General features: G+C 35.7%; 2 protein-coding genes across 2 annotated transcripts in view; one reads left to right on the top strand and one right to left on the bottom strand.

The window, feature by feature from the left end:
- LOC121383198 (nucleolar protein 14-like) overlaps nt 1-14,170 on the bottom strand; it is a 30,591-nt gene extending 16,421 nt beyond the window's left edge. Inside the window, exons 1-9 of the mRNA XM_041513071.1 lie at nt 14,066-14,170; nt 9,850-10,065; nt 9,169-9,303; nt 8,119-8,260; nt 6,399-6,517; nt 6,093-6,185; nt 5,466-5,558; nt 1,688-1,756; nt 462-550 (exon numbers count right to left, since the gene is read on the bottom strand). Of these exons, the coding sequence (XP_041369005.1) occupies nt 462-550; nt 1,688-1,756; nt 5,466-5,558; nt 6,093-6,185; nt 6,399-6,517; nt 8,119-8,260; nt 9,169-9,303; nt 9,850-10,035 (926 nt within the window). The 5' untranslated portion in view covers nt 10,036-10,065; nt 14,066-14,170. The remainder of the gene's footprint in view (nt 1-461; nt 551-1,687; nt 1,757-5,465; nt 5,559-6,092; nt 6,186-6,398; nt 6,518-8,118; nt 8,261-9,168; nt 9,304-9,849; nt 10,066-14,065) is intronic.
- Nucleotides 14,171-14,390: 220 nt separating this feature from the next.
- Nucleotides 14,391-22,661, top strand: part of LOC121383417 (nicotinamide/nicotinic acid mononucleotide adenylyltransferase 1-like) — a 44,749-nt gene continuing 36,478 nt past the window's right edge. Inside the window, exons 1-3 of the mRNA XM_041513432.1 lie at nt 14,391-14,590; nt 16,744-16,832; nt 21,845-21,912. Coding sequence (XP_041369366.1) covers nt 14,440-14,590; nt 16,744-16,832; nt 21,845-21,912 — 308 coding nt within the window. The 5' untranslated portion in view covers nt 14,391-14,439. The remainder of the gene's footprint in view (nt 14,591-16,743; nt 16,833-21,844; nt 21,913-22,661) is intronic.

The raw sequence follows: 22,661 nt of genomic DNA, 5'->3' as shown, positions 1-22,661 counted from the left end.
AGTATTTAACAACATTTTACCTAGTTAACAGTAAGGTTTGTACTCCACACTAAGTATCTACCATCCTAGTCCAAGTCTTTAATTATTTAACTCAACAGTAGTTTTAAATCTGTAAATATCCAACTACAGACCCCGGCAATATGTACTAGACAGTGTAAAATATGTTCACCTATTATACCATTTTTTTACTGTTACATTTCCCTTTACTCACAACTTCTTGTTTAAATTATCAATTCTAATAAAGTCTATGCATTTGTGATTGTGCTGGCTTTTGTGTTAACTCAAAATTAATGTACCAGAGTAAGTGAATTAATGTACTAGAGTAAGTGACTTCAATTATTTACAGCATACTAGGAAACTATACTCCATGCTTAGTATTTACTAACTTAAATTTAAACTCTTTAAGCTAACTTAGATAAACTTGAACATACAAAAATAGCAAATGAATGCAGCCAACTCACCCATCATTAAGATCATCAGCTGAGAAATGAGTCTGCTTCTGTGTACTAGATGACGCCACTATGCCTTTCATCCGCAGAAGTCTGTCAGCCTGACAAACAATTCAAATGATAATTTTCTTTTCTTTGGGACTACGTAATTGGTCAGTTCTGTGGTTTTAGATGGAAAAGTCTACTTAATCAATAGTTTTACAGAACTATTTACAGTAATAAACCATGTCCATTACCATTTTAGGGGCGACAGGTAATATTCCACAATACCGGTATGTATTTTTGTCTATAGACAGCGTCAATTAATTGGCTCGTCAAGTTACCAATCAAATACACACCTGCCAATCAGGAATCACAGGTAGGAGCAACTAACAGCATAGACCAATTAACTAAGAAAACACTCCGTGTAACATTTCAGTACGTAGGTTAATGCATGGACAAAACATTGTTAATTATTTCGACTTGTTGGGTAGCCACTTTGACAATGGTATTTTATTTTGTATTGAAAAATAATATATATAGTGCTGGATATACTGGGATGTGTATTATTACAGAACATTGCAATGTATGACTATTTATCATCCATAAAAACCAGGTAGATTGTGTTTCTCTAGTTCTAAGGCTCATTCCTGACGTTATGCATTAAGTATTACGTAACCACCAGCTCGCCAGAGGGCGTACTCACATTATATATAATAGCCGTCACATTTAACCGTTTTATTAATTAACTATACGATTATACTTCTTGATATTAAGCAATAATGTGCTTTATATATCGTTGAATATGCATACCAGGCCAAATACCTTAATTGTCCAATCCTTTAAATGCAGTTTCCTAGAGAGGACAGCACATACCATGGCATTTGATATATAATCAGAGAATGGTGCCACTGATGTGGACTGATACTGCGATACAAGCACCTCAGACAAAAACTCTACCAACTGAGCTAGATCCCACCCTGATAAACAATTCATAATTACTAACATACAACATTCACAAATTAATTAAAAGACTTCTAATATTGTTTCCTGTGTCAATATGTCTATAGATTATTCATTCATCGCATACGATTATTTGATGTTTATTTTGTCATGCAGTGTGATTGTTTTTAAAGGTTGCGAGTTTCTCACTCTCTAACTAGATGGTTCACTACTGACCTATCTATTAATTTGTCCATGCAATGGTAATTCTACATTTGACAAAGACCAGTCTATAAATGCTCCAGACCAACACTGACCTCCATCTTGTCAAGTTTTTCCTTTTCTTCAATGGCAAGTTCCTCAGGTGTTTTCAGTCGATCTGTGGCCTAAGAAACAATATCAGATTGTTTATTTTCAGCACAGTGCTCCATAATTAGTCTTTTGTGAATCAGTATCTCTGTGAAAAGCCTTGAAATTCAGATAATCTTGTGATGTCAATTTAGTACAGATAATATCAAAGTAAATATTTCATAATGATAAGAATGTCAGTGCAGATCAATTTTGCAATAGTTTATTACGATAATATCAAAGAAAATACTGAATAATGATAAAAATGTGACTGAAAGGTGAATTTTGCAACAGCTTTTTGTGGTGGAACTTCTGAATGTTGTGAATTCCGAGGGCTGCAGTGTCACTAAAAGAGTGGTTCACAATGGTTTAATAGGATAAATACAAAATGTTGTTTGATTTGGTTTTACCCCTGAAAAACCATTATTAACACCAGACCCAGTGTCCTGATGTATTTATTTTGTAAATACATGTTTGCATGCGATTTGTTGTAGCGACTCGAATTGTGTTTGTGGGAAGACGTTACGTCATAAGATTTGATGACGTCAAACAAAGCTCGTCAGTTTAAAAATATTTTGTGGGAAATGTAAATGCCTTCAAATTTCCACTGAAATAAAGAAAACATGAATGTAGACAATTTACTGAGGGCATTATGTAACAAAACAATTATTGACCACATCTTGACAGCAATAGGTTTTATTAACCCATGAAATCCGGACATTCTGACATGTTTATAAGCAAGTGAAAAAACAAGGAAGTAAAGAAAATAAATGGTTGTACTGTTAATGTGATTTGACTGGCTGAGAGCTTACGATTTGTCGTCCGAACTAAAACATGTTCTAATCAGTACGATTCAGACATAACTTGTCATATAAGACTAAAGTCGTTCCGAGTTAGGTGTTCTCACGGTACGATTCCATCGCATGCGACAAATCGATACAACTAATCGCATCATGAGAATGCCCCTTATGCAGATAACAAAAATCTCCAACAAGCCAATGTAGTCAAGAGAATACATAATCCTTAACCAATAAAATAAATTTTGTAAATAAGCAATCGTAGTCAAAGTGGCAAATTATGAACATATTTTAAGGTAGAGAAGTTAAATTTGATGAATGTATTTCATAATAAATTCACAAACAGCTAATTCAGAAATAAGTATGTTTACCAAGCTCTTATTTTGTTTTATTTTGATTAAATAAGAAAATTTACTTTGATTAATATGATCTTTCAAACAAATGTTTCCAAAATGATAATAAGACATGTGTTTCTTGTCTACCTTAAACTTCTGACTACTGCAGGCGAGATATCTTCCCCGACGTCATGCCAGTCAACATACTGTACACTGTATACCGTGCCTTCCTCAATTCATATTTCCCACCGTTTTGTACACGACACTCGCCAGAAACATTTTTTCTTAACAGGAAACAGTTTAGTTTATAGCTTGCTAGCTTTTGTTTGCTGTTTTTCAGTGGAAAATAGATTGGAATTTTGAGTTCAAAAAGTGGTTTTCGGCAAGTATTTTTGCTTGACAACAATGGCGGCACGTCACTGTCATTTTCAGGAATTGATAGCTGATTGTGACAGCTAATTTGATAATAAATTTGAAAGTTTTACCAACAATGAAAATCACCAAATATTGCAATATGAATCGTAGTTCGTTTTTTAAAAAAGAATTTGGACAGAAAACCACTGTTATCGGGAATAATAGACATAAATACTGGACAGCTGGCCACAAATGCCCGTAAGTAAATGCATCTTTTTCTATTTTGTGCCTAATTTTAATCACCATTAATTAATCTAAAATATAAAAATTACAAAAACCCACAGAAATAATACTTACCGATTCATATATTAACTTTATTTTATGTATACTAAAACGCAAAAGAAATGCAGGTTCTCATTAAATTGGATATAAAATATTAAAAAAACAAAACGAAATGAAGATTTCAACATTTATTTTGGAGCTACACCAATTCGGCACACATTGGTGTTGGAAATGTTTGATTGAATTCCTTTTTGGCTATTGTTTCATGTCATAAAGTAGGGTGGGGGTCCATGTTAAAAATGTGAAAGAGACGACCTGTAGCATTGTCAAAGTCAGTATCGCGTGTGACCACCCTGGGCATTCAAACAGGCAGTGCAACGTCTCCTCATTGAGTTGACAAGCCGTTGAAAGAATGCCTGAGGGAGTGAGTTCCATTCATGGACCAATGTGCCTCCAGCGCCTGCATATTCTGAGGTTGTCCGCGAGCCTGAAGGCGACGTCCGATTTTCATCCCAGACGTGTTCGATAGGCGCCATGTCCGGTGATAAGGCTGGCCACGGCAACGTTGGGATGTTGTGCTGAGCCAGCAACGCCTGTGTTGCCCTGGCAGTGTGCGGCCTGGCATTGTCTTGCTGCAGCAAGCGCACACGTGGGTGAGCGGCAAAGAAGGGAACGACGTGATTGTTGATGACGTCATTTTGGTACACGGCGGCATTAACGCGTTGTCTGAACACATGAAGTTGTGTTCTGTGGTTGAATGAGAACCCACCCCACACCATCACACTACCCCCGCCCCATCGGTCGGCCTGCAGAACGCAGCAGTCGGAGTAACGTTCATGTCGACGTCGCCATACTCGGATTCGGCCATCAGCGTTGGAAAGATTGTAACGGCTCTCATCAGTAAACAGAACTTGTTGCCACTGGCCACGTCGCCATCTTTGATGTTGTTGCGCCCACTGTTGACGTTGTTGGCGGTGCCGAGGGGTCAATATTGGTCCCACATAAGGACGGCGGTTACGGAGTCCTGCTGCCCTCAGACGGCGTCGGACGGTATCGGCGGACACTGGACCACGTGGACCACGCACCTGGTGAGCGGTGTTAGCTGCTGGCAGCATCCGATTCCTAAGGTGGGTCACCCGGATTTACCGGTCTAGGGCTGCGGTTGTCACCCTCGGGCGGCCGGTGCGTGGTCGATCGTTCACAGATCCAGTGATTTGGTGACGTTGAGAAAGGCGTGCGATTGTCGAAACATGACATCCCAATTGTCTGGCTACAGCAGTACGGGTCTGTCCAGCTTGCAACATCCCGATGGCCATCCCTCGCTGGAGTTGCGTCATTTTTTAAAATGTGATTCTGTTGTCTGTCACTACTCAAATTGAATTTATGCGATTAAATCCAGGTGTGTAGGCTTTATAAGCATTTCAATGAGTGTGTTTGCACTGGATTCATGATACGGATGATCCAGCACGTGCAAACAACGTGTTTTGAGAATTCGTGACGTCACACAGGTAATGAAATTGACACGCAGGTGGGACTGCGGTGTGGGTGTGTGCCATGTCCTTTAACACAGTTGAGGTTCAATTCCACCAAAGATACTGCTTTACAAAGTGCAATTCTTTCGCATTTTCAGGACCTGCGTTTCTTTTGCGTTTTAGTATATTTATAAAACATTTAAGTGAATATATGTGAGTAAAAATTATAAACTTGTACCCACTCAATGTGATTTTTGTCAAAAATTAATCCAGTAGTCTAAAGGTTCAAAAGCTCATTAATCATGGTGTTTTAAAATCATTACAAAAAGATCTTAAACTTCAAACTGAGCACCACAGATAATGAACCTAAATACGTATTAAGCAGTATTTTCTGTCTGCTTAATAACATACATACACTGTACTAACCTTGCCCTTCATCTCATACTTCAACTCCTGTACTGTGATGTCATACTCATCTGCTTAATAACACACATACACTGTACTAACCTTGCCCTTCATCTCATACTTCAACTCCCGTACTGTGATGTCATATTCATCTGCTTTCCTGGCCTTCTCATCCACGTCCTTGTGACCAGGCTTCTGTAAATAACAACAGAACTAAATTGTTGAACAAAACTGCAAAATCTGCCTATACCAGCAGTAGTCATGTGCTTGGTTAAGTCTGGTATGTGTAATTATAAACTGACTGCTTGGGGAATAAAATTAAAGTTAAAGTTGAAGTTTGTTTAAACTGACTGCTTGGGGAATAAAATTAAAGTCGAAGTTTGTTTTGTTTAACGACACCACTAGAATGCCATTGATTTCTTCATCATCGGTTATTGGATGTCAAACATTTGGTAATTCTGACATATACGGTAGTCATCAAAGGAAACCTACTATGTTTTTCCATTAACAGTAACGGATCTTTTATGTATGCACTTTCCCACAGACCAGACAGCACATACCATGGCCATTGATATACCAATCAGAAAATGTGTCCACTGAAATCAGTTGGTGGGTTAGAAATTATTAATTTTTAAAAATATTTATCAATGTTAGAATGAAGAAAATGTTACATGTCAGTGTCCTGATATCTGAAATCAGTTGATGGAGTAACAACAGTGGCTATCTCACCATGGATGACATCAGATGCATCACATCTTTCCATTCTTCATCCAGCTTTTCCGTAAGTTCCAAGGTTTTCTCTCTTTCAGACTGTCGCTCATACTAAAACAAAACAAAAAGGTAAATAATAAATTATGCTACTTTATTTAACACATTTATTAAGACATTTATCAGTATTAAAAACACAACAGTTATAGATATTAGTAACATGATGTATAAAAGCACTACATTCAGGTAGTAAGCAATGTAATAAAGTCAAAAAGAGAATGAAATCACCAGACTACACAGAGTTATTTGAGCATGAATGCAAATTACCTTCTCCTTTTTCGATTTAGCAATCATTTCCTCCATTCTTTCTTTCCATGTTTTGTTCTCCTCTTCGTCATCCTTCCTCTTCATGAATCCTCCAAAATGTTCCTCAGACACAAGCTTTGCTAAAACAAAAACAATATCTAGACAAGAATTCGGCAGTTTTAAATGGCTCACCTACCAAAAACACATTTGGTGTCATCTATAGTTGCACCCATAGATGTTCATCTAAATGCATATTAAGAAATATATAAATATAAAAAACAAACCTGCAACACATAGAGATTATTATACGAGCTTGTGTGTCGTACTGATTTTACAAAATGAGTGTCAGGATTTTTGTATTGCATGAGCGAGAGCGAGGGTAATGCATGAATCCTGACACAAGTTTCGTAAAATCAGTATGATTCACACGCGAGTGTAATGTCTTTAATATCCACATGTTCCAAAATAATTTTTTTGTGAATAACAAGCTAGGACCATGTCAAAACATTTCAAATGTAACTAAAAAGAGATAACGAAATGACATAATTTTCCGAAATGACGTCGTTTTGATAAGCGGTTACACTGTGGAAGCCGCATTAAGTTATGATGCTGCTTCACAAAATTACGTCATTCATTGTGCACATGTGGGTCATACTGTTTATATTTCCCTGAATATCTTGAACTATGTGCACGTGGGTCATACTGTTTATATTTCCCTGAATATCTTGAACTATGTGGATAATAAAAATGATTATTACTTATAGCCACGTAATATATTTCCATTTTGGATCATAGGTGGATTGTTAAAATGACATTTCCATCAGACTATATTAACAGTTGGTTACACTGGTTTCTCGATTCTTATGTTTTAATTCACTGACCTTACTTCCCAAGGGTTGTACCTTTTTTATTTTCCAAACACCAGAATTACCAGAAAGATATAAAATTTTCTGTAATTGATAATGTAAGCAGGAAATTGAAATACATAATTTTATTATCAAAAAGCTGTATTAGCTGAAAATATTCCACACTGCCTAATAATTAGGCCCAGCAGCTTTAACGACATCTACCTACATAAGACAATAACACTTGGAGTTCATTCTGGTAAAGCAGAAACTTTCACAAAATTATTTAACTTTAAAAATTATATTAATAGAGAATACTACAGGAGTGGCCAAGTTGTTTCAAAACGTATCTAATGAGTGAAAGCGAGTTAAGATACATTTTTAAACAATGAGTTGTAAGATAAATAGTCTCTAATGGACACGAATGTTGTATTCAGAATTTCTATTTTTTACATATCCTGAAAAAAAAAAGAGAAAAAAAAGTATTTTCCAACAAAAACCTATTTACAACCCTTGTGCTTATATAGTTAACTTGTGCATCACAGACAAGTCTATTTCAGGTTATCTTGTACGTCATGAAGTGATCGATTCGACCGTTCTTTTTTTTATTGTATCCTATTAAACCATTGGTGACCTAGTCATCACCTAGGAGCAGCCAGTCATATGTCTTTAAAATGTTAATGCACGTATGTGTTAACAAATACGTGTTATCAAAAATAACGAATGATGTTCTCATCAACAGGTGTGGAAGAAACCCGATTATTTTCTAACAAAATATCAATTATTACAAATTATTTCACCAAATTAAAATCAAAACTGCGACTTGTTTTTAAAATTTGCAATTTGTGAATTTGGCAAGTGCCAGAGCTAGCTCTAAAACTAAAAACAACATGCACCATTTATTTTTCCTTTGTCTTCATCATCCTCGTCGTCACTGACAACGGGATCTTCGAACTTCTCGATCTCGGACAAAGACTGGCCATAGTGAGTGAGTTCCTCCTCATCATTCAGGCTGTACCTGCCTCTCTCAAACTGTCTCTGAAAGGTAACAGCAAACACACAACTCAGTGCAGCCATTCAAACCAATACAAAGTGTATAATGTAGGGAAAGATCTTTATATATAGCCCATGCCTGTTGACCAATCCCATCTATTGATATACAAACAGAAGTAAATATTGTTTAACCCAACAAATAAAAAGACTTTTAGCTTAACAAGGGCCCCATTGTACAAAGCGATCTCAATACTAAAGTCACCTAAGTGCGTAAGGTAGACAGCCAATTAAGGTGATTTTAATGTCAAGATCGCTTTGTAAAACAAGGCTCTGAACCATACCTAGTGGGAGGGGAGGGACAGCAGGTGGTTTTACCCTCCAGAAAAATATAAATATAATTATAGCCCATTTTAGTTAAAGGTGCCCTTTTTAGTCTAGATGAATACCCCTCCCCCTACCACACCAACAAAATCATCATTATTTTAGACCAAGTAATTTTAAAGATATCTTCTTCAAAAGATTAAAATTAAGTTAAAATTCAAGAAAACATACAGTTATTTACACAAAATAGATCTCATATGAATTTAGAACGCAATCAAAGAAATACATACATATATACATGTACATGATAATTTGCCTGCTTCGGCAGTCTTACTCAACAACAGAATGAAACAATGAACAGTTGCACTCTTGTAAAATGGATGGACATCTTAAATAATACTGATCAATGGTATTTTATCATCTGGAATATTCTTCTTTAATACAAATTATTAATCAGTAATAATGTCGCAATGGAATTTTTTTTATCCTATTTCAAACTATTTTCCTATTAATTTTTTGTTCATTGAATATAATTTTATATAAAAAAAGTCTAATGATTTATGGAAAACAAATATAATTAAGAAAAATAAATTTAGATATGAATGACCAGTGAATATTATCTTTGTCATTACCTCTCTTTCTAAAGCAAAACGCTTGAGCATTTTTTCATCAATGCTAAGCTTAGCATCATTTTCTCCAAATCTTTTGTCGACAAACTTATTGGACTTAAATCTGTCCTTGTATTCTTGAAGTAATGTTGATTTCCTCTAAAAGAAGAGACACAAAATTTATTCACCAACGTAATTAAAAATCTACATAAAAATTATCATGGAATACTTTTTTCAAGGTTTCAGGTAAAAAGGAAATAAAATTCCAGTAAGTAATGCAATGAATATGAAGAGATTTTTGTGCCAGTAAAATCGGCAAAACAGTTTTGAGCATCCTTCCACAGTTCCAGTTAAGCATGGTTATCAATATATTATTTAAATCAAAAGTATTCTAAAAAATATCAGATACGTCTTACGTAGTTCACATAAATTAAAAAATTTCTTAACAATGATGGAAGACTGGATAAAAGTTTCTAAAACACACCAAACAGGTCGAAAATTATCTTTATTAAATGTTATAACACACATTTTACAATCAGAAACAGTGATTATGGACAACAAGTGCAATTCCGTGACACTGGTAGCTTATGTGTGTGTTTTAAGGGATACATGTATTCTACATTTTGTTTAATTGTGTTCACTTTTGTTATGGGTTTTTTTTAATGTCCAGCTATGATATTATTATTCATACTGCTAGTTCTTTACCTTCTTGATGGCCTTGGAGCGAGATATACCTGGAGCTCCTCGGTCATGTTTCGAGATTTTCTGCCCCAACACATGGTGTTTCTGGCGATTGATCTTTACTTCAAATGGGTTGGTTGTCTTGGCAACATCAGCTTTCTTGGCCCGGACTTTGTCTGCAACAAACTTCTTTTTCTTCTTAGCAACCATTCTGACCAGGATTTGTTAGTGCTTTAGGAACTAAAAGATGCATTAATATCATTAGTGTGTTGAATAAAACAATGAATTGTCTTCTTAATTTCCAATTAAAATAAAAATATCAAAAATCAAAAATATAACTCCAACTTTTCTTGTTCTATACAAATAAAATTTATTATAGACTTGTTGAAGTGATGTAAAGATTGCTGCCAGGATTTCTGGTCAATATGTACCATGGTTATTTTTTATCATTCATTTAAAAATTAATTTGGTCATTTCGTATCATTATTACTTCCTACCACTGCAAAAAGTCATTTCCAACCTTGTCATTTTGTACCATCATATAAAGTCATTTCGTACTATAATATAAAAATAAATATATATCAGATGTGATATGAAAATGGTAGTGCTATATACAAAATAATATTATCTTACAAATACTGACGCCATATAACCGTAAATAAAAAGTGTCGAGTGCATCATTAAATAAAACATTTCCTTCCTTGCAAATGCGTGCATGTGTAAAACACTACCATACATGTACATGTAGTAGTGTTGGAATAAAGTGCTCCTACTGGCAGAAGCTAGTGGGAATTTCCCTATTAGCTCAGTTGGTAGAGTGCTGGACTCTCGTACTGAGAGTCTGTGGTTCAAATCCCCTCAGTGGAGGTTGATTTTTCTGTTTTACAATGGAGCCGATGTAGGGACTGGGTGTGTTCTTAATACAAGAATACCTACGGTACTTTTAATCTGTTTTCAGTTCACAAAGTATATTTTATTTTTAACACTAAGGAAAAAATCCATCTTAAAAAAAAAATCCAATATAGTCCACGGCAAAAGAAATGCTGCAGAGAACGAAAACCTCTGTGGCAATTTCTTCCACGGCATTGCCAATTGTTGCGGGCAATTGCAGTTATCTGCACATGCACCCGTATTGGGGTGATCTTAATATCAGATTAATTACAATAATCTTTTAATAATGATGATTGTTTGGTACAATTTGATTCTCCCAGTTTGTCTTAACTTATTATGTAATTGGTTAAATGATATTAGTTAAGATATTACAATGAACTGTCAAGCCTACTTTAAAGGGTTTTTTAATGGGTCTGTACCCTTACTTATTTCCTTAATGGCAAACTATCAGAGACTTTCCGACAGGTGGCGCTTGTGCATTATACACCATTCCGGTTTCTAAATTTGTATTGTCCTAACGCACCGATCGGTATATCCACTCTATTATTCCCGACCTAATTGTGAGCACGTATGTGACTGAAGCGTAGAACTGATAAAAATTAAAGTAAATAATAAAAATCTACGAAATTCTGCAGTTGGTGGTTAAAAAATAAAAATAAATAATAATCTTTAGTCAAATCGTGGGTTTTCTCCAACCATGTAGGCTACTCCCTACCGTTCTTACAACTCTCTATCATATATCCACCATGATGCCAAAACCATTAAATTTGTACCTATTTGACTGATAATACTTGAGTGTACAAAGTTTTAATTTGTAAAACGTCACGTTCCATTCTTCACTGTTTACTTCCAGGTTCTATTCAATGTTTGTTATATGTGTTTAAAACCACAAATTATTTGTTTGCAGAGTAGTGCAAATTCAACCAAATTTGTCAACATAATTATTTTTTATTTTTTAATAAATGATTTCAATGAAAAAAAAAACCCAAACCCAACCCAAACAAAAATATTAAAGTTATGGTAACACAAATAATTATATTATATATATATTATATATTCAATGTAAAATCAAAAAGGTAAACCCATCGCCACCACACACGCTACTCCTTCCAATTTCTTCAATTTCAGCATTTTCAATTTCATTGGAGTTATTTGTTTACACCACCATCACAGCATCCTTTGCTAGTGTTTTTGTCAGTAATTTCAGATAAGCTTAGTATAAAAAGAAAATGCATCATAGATACATATTACATGTTACAATAGAGATACCCAATTAGTAGGCCCCCTATAGACAGATTAACAAAAGAATAATCAAATACAGAGTCTAAAAAAAATTAAAAACTACATTTGTACTCTTTTAAACTTAAAATAAAAATAAAAAATAGGTAAAAATAATTAGGGTAAGCCCTTTTTTTTTTTAGGTAGGGTCAGTTTCAAGAAACAAATTTTTTTATACACCTAATTAATGGGCACACCACATCTTCACTATTCTATGTCTATATTGTATGTATGCTATTTGCATGTCTTGAACATGTTTCTTCTTCTTCAAACTGTGTATTAGGAGCTGAGGAAGAGGTGACGGCTGATAGAGCCATGGTCTCCGCTTTTTTTTTGTTAATAGTGTTACTGTGCTAAAAAATCTGGAGATGCCATAGGCCTTTTGTTAACATCTGATATTTAAACTTATTCCGGGTGAGCATGCCTCCAGTCCCCCACCAACAGGTTCGGGCCCTCAAATACATGTATACTCGTATACTCTCTCTCTCTCTCTGTCTCTCTCTCTCTCTCTCTCTCTCTCTCTCTCTCACAAACACACACACACACACACACACACCACAACCTTTTAACTGACAGCACACTACTAGTACCCCTACCCATCCCCACTTTCAAATACACAGCGCTGGCCCTGTACATAATTTTTTAAAAGTGCGTTTTTTCTAAAACAATTTTTCTTTTAATTTTGTGAAATTATTGATTAAAAATAAATAAATTAATTAATAATCGACAACAAACATGATCAATGCCATGGGGGGGTGGACGAACCCACCAAAACCCTCCCCTTCACCAAAATGTAGTGAACAAAACACACAAATAAACAAATGTCCACATAGCATACATAAAATGAAGAAAATATAATATTACAACTAGATTTTATTGAAATAATATATAAATAATTCAAGTTTTAAAAATCCACAAACAGAGAATGGATAGGTTTTTTGGCAATGACATAGGTTACAAACGTCTTGTTTTTCAGCAATTCACTGTTTGTTTTTTGTTGTATTTTATCATATAATAGATCCGTGATGCAGTCCAGACATTCTTTGTGCAATGCCTCATCATCTGAAAAAATGTGACCACTTTTCCTGTTCGTACAGTGATGAACAAAGTAATTTCATACGACCAGTGGCTTCAAATCACACTACCAAACAACTGTTTAAAGCAAGACTATAGGGTGTATAGTAACTACGCGACCTCTAATGGGGAGATAATTTCTGGGTGTTCGCCATTAGTTTACAATTGAAATTGAAAACAGTCTCAACAGATGATGCTGTCTTGGGGATCAATGTTTTGTAACGGCAGACGTCATTCATGCAAGCCTGGTATGTGTGTAGACCTATTGACAAAGATTTTACATGTTTCAAACACATTGGGTTGTTTAACTGATAATTAGTAGCAACAACTTGTTTGTGTTGGTTTGTTACAGCAGATGAAAGCAGTTTAATAATTGTTCATTGTTCGATTTTACTACAACAGTTCACACCTTTGAACTCCAGTGCATGTTCGGGGATGAAATATATTATATACACAATAGTAGTAAACGACTATATTAATAACTTCACAATTATGGACAGTAAAGTAAGATTTGGACGAGTTGACCAAACATTGGGGCAAGTTGGTAACTTTTTGGGGGCGAGCTGATCAACCGCCGGGGCAAGTGGCTTTGGGGAGAGTTGATCCATATTGGGCCCATATTTTCAAAGCTATCTTCTCATTACGATATCGTAAAATGGAGAGAGCTTCAAAAAGTTAGGTAGGATTTTCCTTTAGCACTGTCGGTATATTATACTATAAACTATAATAAAGAACATTATTATTAATACTTATCACAAATAGTTTGGGTTAGAGTTAGTGACAGTGCCAAACGAAAGTCCTTCCAAAATTTATAACCTGGACCAGTGGATGTTTACATTTTTAACTTTTTAATTAATTTACAGTAGGCCTATTACACTTCCAAACAGAATTAAACTTTGAGAAAATTAATCAATTTAATGATAGTTTTAACATGCATGCTGGAAAGTTCGGAAATCTTTCCAAAATTAAACAATTATATAATTTTAAAAAATCTTACAAATTGAATAACATTAAAATAAAACCGTATACGTTATTCCATATCATAATATGCACCAAAATGCCAACTGTAAACAAGCAATCACCCACATGTTTATGGGCGCAGCCATTATCAACGTATAGACGAGATTTCCTTTAAATTAAAAATACTTTCATACAACATGCTTATTTTGTAAAAACGTAAAACATATTCTTTTATAATTTAATATTTTGCAATAAACTATTATTTTTGAAAAGGTTTTATATGTTTTACGACTATCACCGAATATATCACGTGACAAAAACAAAACGCCGGTGTCGGGACCTCATGGAAAATGTAGGCGGGGCTTCCCTAACCTAAAATCGGACGTACGGGTTCATGAATATTAAGGTCACATGCATCAATCACTACGAGCCAGCAGGCGTCGTAATGAAAGAGAAATGTTTCCCAGACCGTCTAGTTTCGCTATGGCGTCGCCAGCTAAAGTAATTCTTCTCGCATGTGGATCGTTTAATCCAGTGACAAACATGCATCTTCGTATGTTTGGTAAGCTGTTTTGTTATTTAGCTTGTCAGTTATGTGTAAACTGATTTCAATACATTATTTACGCCATACACGTTGGCATAATTATATAATTATATATTTGACAGAATTAATGTTTTTAACATCGTAGGAAGTGTTGGGTCGTACTAAATAACCGAAAACATTGAACCCAGTCTGCCGACCACAAATAACCGAAATCAACTGTCTACTTGTCTTTGTGTCGGTAAGAAGAGATGTTACTTGTTAGTTAGTCAAAAAGGTATGGACTTTCCTTTGGCACTGTCACATATAAAGAACATTATAAATACTTATTATAAATAGAGATAGGGTTAGTGACAGTGCCAAAGGAAAGTCCTTCCTATTTCCTTCGAAAAAAGGCGAATTAAGGTATCCTTTAAAGTCCCAACCAAATAGGCTAGTTAACAACTTTCATAAATGACTGCCCTGCCACTTTTTACCATTACTCACGCATTAGACATTTCTCCATATTTTGTCCAGACACAATTTGTGAAGAAAACTCATTAATATTATGTACACAGATTTCACATTTATACTAGTTTGTTACCATATCACCAATAGATATTAAGTTTGTTTTGTTTAACAGCATTTTGCATTTTTTATAGAATATTCTCCAAAATGGGTGGAATTAAAGACAAGAAAGCTGATTTTGACATGTATAATGTTTGCATACCTTAGTGCTTATCCTTTTCGTGATGATTTTCCCCAACTACAACTGCGTAAACAATCACAAATATGACGTCCTTTAATGATAACAATGTCATTTTTGTTTTCAATTAAAGTTTGGAATGTTTAACAAAAGTATTTGTCAGACAATTTCAATTTGTGATGCTTATTTGAAAACAAAAGTAAGAGTAACACCTTTTAGTTGTTATTAGGAATACAAATTGTACAGTAAAATATATTTAAACTGTAAATGTATATAGCTCATACTTAATGATTTTATTATAATGTTATCCTTTAAAGACCAGAGCACAATATTCAATACAAATTATTAAGGGGTAGATCCAGGATTTAGTGTGTGGGGGGGGGGGGGGGGGGGGGGGGGAAGGGGGCACAAAATTGTAAAAAAGGGCAACTTTGAGTTTGCAGTTTGAGGACAAATCGGTCAGTTTACCACAGGGAGTGAAATCCGCCCCTCCCCCATTTTTAAAAATAAAGATGCTCAGAGATACATTTTCTTGGCAATTTAGTGTGGTATGTTGTTGATAATAATTAAAAAAAAAATTGAAACAAGCAGGTTGAGACCCCTCTGGATCCACCAATGTCTATTTTACTTCCTATTTCAAACCCTGTATATGGAATTGAAATATATTAGAATCACAAGCTAAATAGCATTGTTGGCAGATAGGCAAATTGTAGATATGCTAACTGTTACATTGGTCTCTTATCTTGGAAAATGAGCTGTGATTTGTTGGTGGTTTTAGTAGGTGAATTTTTTGTTTTGATGGCTATAGGTCTTAAAAACAGACTGTTTTTCACTTTTCCCTGCTATATGTCTAGGAGCTCTGCCACATTCCTACACCCCCATAACTATCCCTCATGTATACTAGCTGGTTCAAATAAAATTTAATTTTGTTGGTTGTGGCTTTATTATAAAAAAGGGGCAGGACATAGGCCAGTGGTAAAACGTTCGCTTGATGCACGGTCAGTCTGGGATCGATCCTCGTTGGTGGGCCCATTGGGCTATTTCATGCTCCAGCCAGTGCATCACGACTGGTATATCAACGGCTGTGGTATGTGTTATCCTGTCTGTGGGATGGTGCATATATATAACAGATCCCTTGCTGCTAATCGAAAAGAGTAGCCCATGAAGTGGCGACAGCAGGTTTCCTCTCTCAGTATCTGTGTGGTCCTTATCCATACATGTATGTCCGATGCCATATAAGCATAAATAAAAATGTTTTGAGTGCATTGTTAAATAAAACATTTCCTTCCTTATTATAAAAAATTTCCTCCCCTCCCAGATCATAAATTCTGAAATACACACACACACACACACACACACACACACACACACACACACACACACATATATATATATATATATATATATGGCTGCTTTGATGTTTGAGTACACGATATGCATGTACATGTACATTGTAGTTGTATACATCAATACTGTTTGTTATTTTCAGAGCTAGCACGAGACCAGCTGAACAAAACAGGACGGTATGAAGTTATTGGTGGAATTATTTCTCCGGTCAGTGATGGCTACCGAAAAGAGGTTAGTCGATACTTTTAGCTCTCTGTTCAGAACATTAGTTAGTATGTTAGAATCTGTGCCAAAGGCAGACATATTTGCTTAAACAGAGCTTGTGATTTATTAATAGCACATTAAACCTTGACCATGTTAATGGCTGCATGTAGCTCAGTGGTAGAGAACATGCACAAAATGTAAAGAGTCACTGAATTGAGAACCTTCTAAATTAGTCCCCTACTGGTCCAACCATTTCCTGTCTGTCTTTCCATCTGTCCTCATGGTGTGCAGACAGAATGTCAACGGACAAAATGTCAGCAGTCAAAATAATTATGTATAATCTGAAAGTTGACATTTTGACTGTTGACATTTTGACCATTGACATTTAAACCATTGACATTTTGACCGTTGACATTTAGATCATTGATATTTTGACCACTGACATTTAGATCATTGACATTTTGACTATTGACATTTTGACCGTTGACATTTTGACTGTTGACATTTTGTCCTACATCCCTGTACGTCCCATGTGTAGTTTTCCAGACCTTTTTTTCACAGAGCCTCCAGGTACCGAGCTGAAGTTTTGTGTGTAGCTTTATCATGTAGTTACAAATCCAGTTTAACTTTCTTGACGATTTCCTCCTTTTTTAACAGAGTTATGGCCCTTGAACTTAGGAGATAATAAAATTTAGTATGCCCTGTAGAGAACATGTATTGTTTTAGCAGTACTCTCAGAATGCTTGTTAGTGTTGGGAATTAGTTGGAATTTCATCATTAATCAGTTGGCACCAACCGATCAACTTGCAGTTACACAAACTGAATTATTTTAACTTGTATATATATAAGAAGGATTTTAGATGTCGGTAGGAGGTAAGGTTGTCTACAATACTTTTGATCTTTGGGTAGCCTTAATATAGATTTACATGTATGCTGTTTCCTAAAACCAGGAGAACAAAGGAGCAATATTTTAGATGTCACAGGCGCGGATGCAGGATTTCTGAAAGGGGGGGGGGGGGGGTCCAAATGTGATGACTGATCTCTCCTTTTACACAGAACAGTTAATATAATCATGTTTTCCCTTAAAGGTTATGGTCGGTTTTCAAAGGGGGGGGGGGTGGGGGTCCAGACCTCTGGATCCGCTACTGGATGACATTAAATTTGCTGTCCATATTTCAGAACTTAATTTTATTATGGGGGAGGGTCGAGGCACATGCCCCTTGTTTCCTACAGGCCTCAAGTCCCTGATGTATGACAGCAACATGTTATCTTCTCATATTCTATAGACTTAGTGTCACAGGTACCAAAACGTCTATATTAGACAGCCGATGGAGCCTGTTGATTAAACAGTGTGCTGGGAAGGAAAGAAATGTTTTATTTAATGACACACTGGACACATTTTATTTACGGTTATATGGCGTCAGACATATGGTTAAGGACCACACATATATTGAGAGAGGAAACCCGCTGTCTCCACTTCATGGGCTACTCATTTCGATAGCAGCAAGGGATCTTTTATATGCACCATCCTATAGACAGGATAGCACATACCATGGCCTTTGATGTACCAGTTGTGGTGCACTGGCTGGAGTGAGAAATAGTCCAACTGGCCCAGATCGACCCCGCATCAAGCGAACGCTTTACCACTGGGCTATGTCCCACCCCCCAGTGTGCTGGGAGTGTGGTGGTCATATGAGGAAGACACAGTAGAGTATTCAGTTTTCATTCCCCTTGATCTACATCAGTGTTTAACAAGATTTGTGGATATAGCACTAAAGGAGTAAAATATTACGGGTTAACCTTTTGCTACTGTGCCGGTATTAACATGCTTATTTATTACAGTGTGACAAAAATCAATATGGTATTGGGCTAAGCACATAATCCTGTACTGGATTATTCTGTTCACACACTGTTCAGTTCAATTCATTTTCTTTATTATATAATAAGATTTACTTATAAATATGTCTAGAATATTATAATATGATACAAAATAGTAGTGACAATATGAAGAAGACTGCAAGGTTCAAACTTGAGAATTTCTTACCTATGGCAATGTTGAAAGATTTTGCCATTGGAAAAATGCCCACCTACAGCAATATTTAATCTGCTTACCAAATTTAAAATCAGTACCTTTTGTAACAGATAAATACCAAATTAAAAACTTATAAGATTACCCCTTCAGCCAATTAATGGCAATAATTTTTATCCAATAGTAAAAAGCTTCTGTCAGTATTAAATTAAGCCACTGACCTATGGGAATTCATATCACAGTTACTGCATTTAAATTGCCATCAGTATTACCATTAACATGAGTTTGAGCTCTGAGAATATAAGAGTACAGTGAAACTCCTCAAAACCGAACACCCTTGATACTGAATAAAATGTTTGGTTTGGAGGGGTGTTCGGTTTACTGAGGTTTTAAGAAATAGCCCTTGCAACTATTTTTATTTTTACTATTGATATAACCAATGTGAAAATGTGTGTTAAATTGTAAATACCAACAATAATCAAATTAAAGTGTAAACTCTTTATATAGATTGTTGAGCTTGTATGAACACTTGACGCAAGCACATTTGTCCTGTTTGTGGGATGATGTATAAATGGAAAATGTAGTGTGTTTCCTCTCAACATGTAAGTGATTGCAGCTAACAGTAACTGCAACTGTTTACAGTAAATAGAGCCATTTCATTTCAACTTATTTTCAATTAAGGTGCAAGCACGCTGTCCTGGAAAAACACCTCAACTATCTGGGCTGTCTGTCCAGGACAGTGGGTTAGTTGTTAATTGTTAGTGAGAGAGAAGAGGGTGTAGTGGTCTTACGCCGACCCATTGAGTTGTTAAAACTCACACTGGATGGATATTTCTAATCATCTGTTTAATGCACTGCATCATTCATGTAGTTACATGTAGCATGCATACCGTAATATATATAACCCATGGATGCATGTTTAAAACCAATGCGTTTTGATTATAGCTGACTGGAGTCATTATTTTCAACAGATGTTTTACTAATCATCTCTATTATATCTGCACCATACATGTGATTAGCCTAATTGCTTAAAACTGTTGTTTGGAAAACACTATCTTCTCTTTTGTAATTTAAGTCGACCTGCCACAAGTACCATCTTGAATAACAACCAACTGTTTATAAAGGACATATATTATAATCTCAGTATTGTATTCCAACCCTCAAAATTTGCGACGGCAATCAGCAATGTCATTTCAAAAAGCTGTTGCAAAATATACTGAACAAAAAAAGAAACTTCCGATTTGTACATATAGTATTTGTTGTGTTAAAGAATTCATTGTGTAATGAAATTATATAGGTAGTATTAGCCTTGAGCTGTATTATCAGGATTCATGAATTTTATCGATTATTTATGCACTGTTAATCGTTGACAACGTGAAATTCAATTTGCACGTGCATGCATGTTTCGACATGTCCCATGTAGTATTCGGTCAATTTGTTTTACTTGTCTTACTGACATTGTAGTCAAGTGAATGAAAATGTTTCAAAATTTGTAAAAAATTAAAGTTTTTTTACATTGTAGCATTTTTAGTATGCCAAGAATACCCAATAATTTACGCGAACGGGCGATTGGCATGTTGGGAGTTCTAGTCGAGCGATACGAAATCTTCGCGTAAGATTTCAAATGGCTGGAAGCACCAATGACTTGCCACGTTGTGGACGTCCGGATAATAACCGAATCAGTGGGCAAACTGTTCGTAATCGTCTGCGGGAGAACGGTTTTAACGCAACGTCATCATCTAAATCGTCTTAATTGGGCACGTGTACACACTCGTTGGATACGGCGATGCTGGAATACCATTCTTTTTTCGGATGAATCCAGATTTTCTTTACAACGTGGTGATGGCAGGGTGCGCGTCTACCGTAGGAGAAATGAAAGCTATGCTGACTGTTGTGTTCTTGAACGAGATTGTTTCGGGGGTGGGGGTTGTGTCATGGTCTGGGCAGCCATTGCCCATGGTTATCGTTCACCACTAGTCGTCATTGATAGCAATTTAAATGCTCAACGTTACCGCGATGACATTCTCGCTCATCACGTCATTCCTCTGTTTCATAACAACGCCAACATCTCGATTTTTCAGCATGATAATGCCACCTCTCATACAGCTAGAGACACTGTAAATTTTCTTAGGACAAATAACATTGATTTCATTGATGACTGGCCCACTAGAAGTCCTGATCTCAACCCCATCGAGCATGTCTGGGATAGTCTGGACAGACGATTGAGGTGTCCCAACCCACCCACTAACGTCAACGAACTTCGTCAAGCGCTCATTCAGGAATGGAACAATATTCCACAGGCAGAAATCAACACTTTAGTCAATTCTATGCGCCTGCGATGCACTTCAAGAGGTGGTCATACCCGTTATTAAGTGGGTGGGTTTTTTTTTTAACCCCTACCACACTTGGTCAAAATTTCTCCCAGTTTCTGTTAACCTATGGCCATGATTTTTGCACCAAACGATGCATCATGGAACATTCTTTAAACGCATATATAACAATTATTCCCCTGGTTTGTTTTCATCAAGTTATGTTCAAGCAAAGTTAGCAGAAGTTTCTTATTTTGTTTAGTATAGATCTGTCATGGCATTTTTATTGGTATTGGGTATTTACTTTATTATTTGTATAAAATTGCCTTCAGAAGATGAGCTGATTTTTTAGGGCTGATATTCATTAAGTTTCAAAGTACAGGGCTTATTCAATGGATGGCTTTTAAAAATCTATGTTTAACTGTACATTTTAAAGTAATTTATATTCTTGATGGCACTTATGCAGCATATTTGTTTTATTTTTCTTGTATAATGCATTGTGTGCATGTGTATGTGTATGTATGTGTGTGTGTGTATGTACATGTGTGTGTGTGTACGTACGTGTGTTTGTGTGTTGGTGTTGTGTGTTGTTGCATATACATGTATGTAAGCAGTATATATATATATATTTGGATCGATAGATGGATGGAATGGATACAGTGTGTTATGTATATTTCAGTGTCATTCTTTTTTTTTCACAGGGTCTGGTTACAGCCAAACACAGATGTGCAATGTTGAGGTTGGCACTAAAAACATCAGACTGGGTCAGGTACATACCATTTTATACATAGATGTATAGTCGTATTTGGTTTTATACAGTGAAACCCCTCTAAACCGGACACCATTGGGACCAATAAAATGTCCTGTATTTAGAGGGATCCGGTTTAGAGAGATTAAGTTCTGTACTGGCTTTTACAAAGGAACTCTGTAAAACGTTCGGTTTTGAAGGAATTCCAGTTTACAGAGGGTCCGGTTTTGAGAGTTTTCATTGTGTTACAAATTAAACAAATGCAGTATATTATATAAAGCATCTTATGGCTGTTCCAGAATGTTCTTCTTTTTCTGGGAGACTTGTGTGGGAAGAAAGCCTATAATTCTGAGATCTATACAGTATTATGTCTACATTGTATGTATGTAAGTATACCCTTCTAAATACGTGATTGTACATTACAAGCTTGGCTAAACAGGAGAATGATGAAAGGAAATAATGGGTAACAATTTCCTCAGTACTGATATTAATTCCACTATTCTCTTTGATGTACATCAATCAACGATTAATGCAATAAAGACATTTCTTTCTCTCAGCACTTTTACTTAAAAATAAGTATACAAGAATTTAATTTTAGAAGTCGTATGTGTGTGGTTTGTGCTAACAGTACATTTTACAAAAGAAGTGACAGGTCATACCATCGATTGCAGTCAGTAGGCTTATTGGCGTTTTTTTTCTTTTTTCTGTACTATAGCCATTGCCTGCAGTTGGTATTATCAAAGCTCTTGTGACCTTAGCATTAATGGTTG

This window comes from Gigantopelta aegis, chromosome 10, assembly GCF_016097555.1.
Source record: "Gigantopelta aegis isolate Gae_Host chromosome 10, Gae_host_genome, whole genome shotgun sequence".
NCBI lineage: Eukaryota > Metazoa > Mollusca > Gastropoda > Neomphalida > Peltospiridae > Gigantopelta > Gigantopelta aegis.
The sequence above is the reverse complement of the archived record's forward strand: the minus strand, read 5'-3'. Positions and strand labels throughout refer to the sequence as shown.